The sequence below is a fragment of the Eurypyga helias genome, unplaced genomic scaffold (genome assembly GCF_000690775.1).
Source record: "Eurypyga helias isolate BGI_N326 unplaced genomic scaffold, ASM69077v1 scaffold47264, whole genome shotgun sequence".
Taxonomy (NCBI): Eukaryota; Metazoa; Chordata; class Aves; order Eurypygiformes; family Eurypygidae; genus Eurypyga; species Eurypyga helias.
Genome location: NW_010245260.1, coordinates 400 through 6,799, shown reverse-complemented (window position 1 = coordinate 6,799; position 6,400 = coordinate 400). Strand labels below are relative to the sequence as shown.

The 6,400-nt window shown below is 56.0% G+C and overlaps 1 protein-coding gene across 1 annotated transcript; it reads left to right on the top strand.

Annotated features, from left to right (window-relative positions):
* Nucleotides 1-253: 253 nt before the first annotated feature.
* Nucleotides 254-5,929, top strand: LOC104508394 (rab11 family-interacting protein 3-like; the record flags this gene model as incomplete). Its single annotated transcript, XM_010150000.1, has 6 exons — nt 254-394; nt 1,364-1,445; nt 3,325-3,462; nt 4,303-4,458; nt 4,707-4,847; nt 5,816-5,929. Coding segments are annotated over 6 exons (772 nt in total), but the record flags the coding sequence as incomplete, so codon positions are not given.
* Between the last annotated feature and the right edge of the window lie 471 nt (nt 5,930-6,400).

Sequence of the window (6,400 nt, the reverse complement as noted above, 5' to 3'; positions counted from 1 at the left end):
GTGTCCCTGGGGACTTCGTGTTGCTGTCCCACTGCGGCTGCTGGGGCGAGGTGAAGCCCTTATACGCCTGCTGCTTGAGATGGTGATGGGTGACTTTCCCTGACAGCTCGCTCTGGTTTGCAGCCTGCTTCTCGCAGTTACTCTGTGGAGTGGGAGAAAGGCTGGGAAGAGAGTTTGATCCCTGCCTTGGGATGGCAGCGTGCCGGGGGTGAGCCAACAAGCGGTTAATCCTCTCACTCCCTTCTCTCCCCAGAGCAAACGCTCTCGAGGAACAGCTGAAGGAGCAAGAGCTGAGAGCTGACCAAACACTCCTGGATGAGATCAAGAAGCAGAGGGAGCTGCTGAGCAAAATGGAGAGGGAGAAGAGCATTGAGATTGAGAACCTGCAGGCCAGGTGGGGCTGGGGTAGGGCTGGCTGGTGGCAGGGCTGCTGGACCCGCATGTGTGCCCCAAAATTCATGTACAGGCTGACGCTTTGCAACTGCAGCCTTTGGGGAGACAGAGTGGGGTAGACAGTGAGTGTCGCTTGGCTAAAGATGTTACCAAAGTCGTTATAAACCCTGAGTTTTGGCTGCTTCTCCTACCTTCCTTCCAGAGTCAAGCCTCTCCATCAACCTTGTCTCAGTCTCCTTATCTGAATTTCCCTGATGCAATTCAGACGTAGCTCACATTCTCCACCCGTGGGCCAGCCCTACAGCACGTGAATGAAGAGGTGGTTTGTTAGCACTCGTTCCCGTGAACGACCTGTGGAAGTTTGTTTGATGCTCAGATGATTTCCACCTTCATGGAAACAGGCAGATATCTGGGAAGGAAGAGTTTGTCCAGCAGGCAGTGGCCCGGGCAGTGTGCTTCCAAGGGAAGAAGTGGTGTGGGAGAGCTTTCATTACTTGACAGGGCTTTTTGCTGCTTTTCAGGATGTCTTTTGCTATTGTTCAACCCTGCAGTAAATGACGGATGAAGGCAGTGGGGTTTTTTACCGGGCTTGTGGTAGGGCAGTTACCATAGATGTCACTTTACCTGGTGAACGTGAAGCTGAAGCCCTCTCTGAGCCCTTGCTTTGGTGCTGCCCAGGTGCAGTGTCTGATTTTTGGTGCCTAATGCTAAGCCCTTGGCCTAAAGAACAATGTTGGATGGGGTTGAGGAAGGCACAGCACCAGGCAGCGGCCTTGCCAGAAGTCATGTGGATGTCCCTCTTCTTCCCCTGGGACTAGAAATAGGGGGTCTCCAGGTTTGCTTTGAAAAGATAAATCCCATCGGGCTTGCCTTCAGCAGGTCCTGGTTTCATATTCCTGATGATGTTTCAACTGTCTGTCCTGCACTTGGGATGCTTGGGTGGGTTTCTTACGCATCTCTGCTGTTGCAGGCTGCAGCAGCTGGATGATGAGAACAGCGAGCTGAGATCCTGCGTCCCTTGTTTGAAAGCCAACATTGAGAGACTTGAGGAGGTGAGGACCATGTGTTTCGGGGCTGCTCGAGCCAGAGCTGTGATTCAGGGCTGCTCGAGCCGGAGCTGTGTTTCGGGGCTGCTCACGTGGCTGGAGCTGAAATCTGCATTTACACAAAGGGTCTGCGTGAGACCTGTTTAATGTCATGAGGAAATCGGCTTTGTCTGCCTTCCGGTCCCAGCAGGCCTCACCTCAGACCAGAGCTATCCCATACCGCTATCCATGCAGATTCCCAGTATTTGGCTTGGAAGCTTGGATTTACAAAGCCCCTAATAAATCCCCGTGACTGCAGCCTGCGGGAAGCAGAGCCGCAGCAGCGGTGGCTGTGTCCTGGCTGGTCAGGAAGGGACTCGTGCCCTCTTGTGGAAGCTTGTCCCCATCCCTGCCGGACACTCCTGCTCCAAGGGAGGAAGAGGAGCAGGCGTGCTTCATCCTTGCATCCCTCCTGGGCAGATGGGGTTTGCGTGTGGGGTCTTCAAAGCGCCGTGTTGTCTCCCAGGCCCTCTCGCCCTGCTCGGGGCTCGAGGCCGGGCAGCTGCAGATGGGGCTGGGCTGGGGGGCTTGCTGCAGTGCGCAGTCTCCGTGGGGTGGACAGGATCCTCGGTTTTGGAGAGAATGCGGGTTACAGATGTAACATCGTGAACAAAGGCTGCGTTTTGTTTCTCTTCAAGCTTGTGGTAGATGTCAGAGTAGAATCTAAGTGAAATCAAGCCTCTCTGTAGCCAGCTGAAGGCCCTCGAGCGTTTCATCCGCTGAGGACAGTGCTGCAGCTCCGTCTCTACCTGACGTGGCCACGATGAAGTGGTCTTGGTCTGCCAAGACCTGTCAGCACAGTGCATTGAGGCTGGGGGCAGGAAAACCGCTGTGGTCTGAGGATAAACTTCCTGCCTACGTGTGTGCAGCCTCACAAAGTTGGGTTTGATTCTTCATCTCTCTGCAGATGATTTTTAACACGATTCATGGGATGAAGGAGGAGTGAGAGGTGCAGTTGCTGCCCCTCCCTGCTGATGAGCTGCTCTCTTGTCCCCTGTCTGAAAGCAGGATTTTGTTGTCAGTGTTGTGTTTCCTGCTGGCATGGAGTTTCTTCAGCTCTTCATGGAGCAGAACACCCCAGAGCCAGCAGCTCCCCCTTGGAGCTGCTCTTCATGGCATGGGCCATCCAGTGCCAGCTTTGCTTGGTGGCAGTTTTTATCTTTCTGGGAGCCAGAACCTTCTTCACAGGGAAACCCAGGCTGGGAGCTGGGGAGAGCTGAACTGGCAGAAGGGTGCTGCACAGCGCTGTCATCATCACCGTGACAAGCTTTACCTCCTGTCTCAAGTGTTCGGTCAGGGCTTTGAGCATAAGAAGGGGACAGAGCGGGAGAGCTGGGCTGTTCGTTGTAATCCTGGCTTGAACTGGTCACATTCCTTCTTGGGTCAGTCCTCAATTAAACTCTTTCCTATCTAAAACCCAGAATGAACAGCCCCACAGTGGCTCAAGATCTTGGATTCCTGGCTTTTCTGAAATTCAGACCTAAGGCGCCATGTGATTTAATGGCTCTTCTTGCCCAGGCCGTGTCCCACGCCAGCACGGCGCTGCCCAGAAAGCCACACGAGTGTGGCCATTTGCCCGTGTCCCTTTAGTCAAGTCCTCTCTTACGGCCTCTCCCTTAGCAGTGCTATTTTGGTGTGTGGCTTTTCTTGCTGTTGCCAAAGCACTCGGGCTCTGAAGCCCTCAGACAGCAAATGAAATCCCAGCAGGCAGAGCATCCGAGTGCGTCAGCGAGAAGAGCCTTCCCTGCGGTGCTCAGCATGCAGCGTGTCCTTGAGCCAGTGGGAAGAGCTACGGCAGCGCCAAGGAAGACAAGCCCTGTGCCTCTCTCCTCTCTGGTCATTACAGGAGAAGCAGAAGCTGCTGGATGAGATTGAGGACCTCACTGTGCAGCTCACAGAGGAGCAGGAGAAAAAGAGGAAGATGGGGGACAAGCTGAGTCAGGAGAGGCACCAGTTTCAGAAGGAGAAGGAATCGACACAGGAGGTAAGAGTCCGGGCTGCCTGCCACAGCCCTGTCCTGCTAGTCCCCCAAATTAGGGAGATGTGGGGAAGCTGGCCCTGGCATCCTCTCCAAAAATGGATATAACTGGAGCAGTTAGTCCTGCTTCTTCTGTTCTTTCTAGAGAAAGATCGTACAGCAGTGTGGCTGTATTACATCTCTCACTTCTGCCTGCATTAAAATTCAGCTGAGCGTGTCTGCATCTGCAAACCCACTGGGGCTGTGTCACCCTGGCCCATTCCCGTGGGGTACTTCTCTCCTGCCAGGCAGGAGTGGTGGCAGAAGCACAGTGGCACGTGGAGTTAGCAGACGGGAGGAGAGGTTTGTGAGGCTGCTTGGGTGAGAGCTGCCAGCTCCTGTGTGCTATGGGGCAGAAATGCAGCCCCCCCAGCCCCTTCCTGATGCCTGTGTGGTTGGTGATTCCCACCGGGGGCTGAGGCAGGGCTTGCTGTTCTGGTAGAAAAGGAACTTTGGATCTCAAAGTGGGAATCACTGTTGCTTTGCAATGCTGAGAACACTCGGGTGACACAGGGATTCACAGTGCTGTGGCAGGGGGGAGCTGCCTGAGCAGGGGCTCATGTTGCCGGTGGGGGTCTGTCTGCTGCTGCGGACCTGGAGCCAGCATCCTTGGTGCTCCAACAAAAGTCCTTCCAGGGCTGCTGTCACGGGTTTAAGTAGCTCCCCCTCTCCTGTTTGTTAGAGGCATGGGGGAGGAAGGGGAAGCCATGTGCAGCCCCAGAAAGGGTCTGTTAATCCTGCAGCGGATGGGGTTGCTTGGACTTGCAGGGATGTGGCACTCAGTTGTCCCCTTCCCTTGTGCCACAGCTCATTGAGGACCTCAGGAAGCAGCTCGAGCACTTGCAGCTCTTCAAACTGGAGGCTGAGCAGCGAAGAGGCAGGAGCAGCAGCATGGGACTCCAGGAGTACAACAGCAGGACGCGGGAGACGGAGCTGGAGCAAGAGATCAAGCAGCTCAAGCAGGTAGGCAGGGCTGGGCCGGGAGGGAAGCCTCTTGGCTGCTCCGTCTGCAAAAGGAGCTGCCGATTCCCTGACACTGAGGGGTGGTCAGCAGGGGTCCGGGGGCTCCCTCCCCAGGAGCTGACTGTGGATCTGGCAGCTCACTGCTTTCCTGCTGTCCTGTCTCAGGACAGGAGGGGTTGGCCCCTTCCTCTGAGGGACAGCTTGTACACTCAAGAGCTTCAGCACCATCTGATGTTTGTCATGGACAGGATAACAGGAACCTGAAGGAGCAGAACGATGAACTGAACGGGCAGATTATTAACTTGAGCATCCAGGGAGCCAAGAACCTCTTCTCAGCTTCCTTCTCTGAATCCCTGGCAGCAGAGATCAGCTCGGTCTCCAGAGACGAGGTATGTGCCGTGGGGTACTGCTTTCCTCAAACTGCATCTTCCGGAGATGGCTGGTGCCCCTCCACTCCGCCAACCGAGGGGCTGGGAGCAGCTGATGTGGCCCTCTCTGTGGTACAGCCCACTCCCAAAATGCCCTCGAAAGCTGTTGTGAGCAAAGAAACACCCGCACAACTATTTGAAGAGCTCGCAGGACTTACCCTGCCAGCCAGCCCTCCTTCCTGGGAACAGGGGAAGCTGCTCCCTTCCAGTTTGCTGAAACTGGCGGCTCCACTTGGCCTGCCCTGTGACAGCCTTCCTCTTCTGGGACAGACCAGCGAGCACGGGGTGTGGCTGTGGCTGACTTAAAACCGATCTTAAACATCTTGGCTCCTGTGGCACATGCTGTCCCTGCCCCGTGGCTGTACTGCGTGTGAGCCCCCCTAAGCGTCGGATCTTTCAGACCTGGAGAGGCGTAATAGGAAACAGGCGTGTTTTGGGGGCCAGAGGGAGATGCGATGCTCCCTGCTTCCTCCTTGGTCCCATCTGGCTAAGAAAACTGCAGGAGGACAGGAGTGAGCAGGGCCAGCATCTCCCTGCGATGGGTCAGAGCCCGCTCAGGGTGGGAGAAAGGCCAGAGGGAGCCCCAGGGGTACCAGTACAGATTCCTGCAGTAGTTGGGTATCTGGGCTCATCCTGCCCCACCTGAGGCTCTGGCTCCTGTGGCTGAGCACCCAGTTGCGTGTGTGGAGATTTGGGGGTGCAGGGGAGACCCCTTGGGGGTAAGGGCAGGAGCAGGGAGTTCAGCTGGGTGTTACAGGGGTCACTGGTGAGCCACCTGGTCCCATCACATCGTGAAACACTTGTACGTGGCCCGAGCTAGAACGAAGAAATGGGAAACGTCTGTGGGTGCACAGAGCCACGAGAAGCCCCGCTTCTGCCCTGGGCAGTGGCTGGCAGTGACCGCTCACTCCCTTCTCCCTCCCTTGCAGCTCATGGAAGCAATTCAAAAGCAAGAGGAGATCAACTTCCGTCTGCAGGATTACATCGACAGGATCATCGTGGCCATCATGGAGACGAACCCCTCCATCCTGGAAGTGAAGTAAGGGCGACCAAGGGCCGCCGGCTGCGCGCTCGTCGATGGGTGTGGATTTGGTGCTCTGAGAGGATAAAGAGGGACTCGAAACGTCTTTGCTCTTGATGAAGGCACGAGGAAGCATCGCATCCGATCGGTGGGACCAGGGGAAAGGAAAACCAGCAGCAAGGCTTTGTTGTCTGACTCCGTAATTTTGAAACCCTTCTGCTTCTGAGGGGTGAAAGGGAACCTGGAGAAGACACATGGACAGCTGGAGGGAGGACCTGTATCAGCCCCACGACCCCTGAAGCTGGGAACTGTCCCGACGGCGGCGTGAGAACCCCTGTCGTGCGGGGTGCGAACAGGGTGGGATAGCGGGATGGAGAAGGAAGCGACGGAGCTGACGTTTTCCTTTGCTGCCCTGTCCAGCCCAAGCATCTGCTTTGCCAAAGTGTCCCTGACACACTCACTCACTGGGGCAGATCTGGGAAAGAGGGAAACG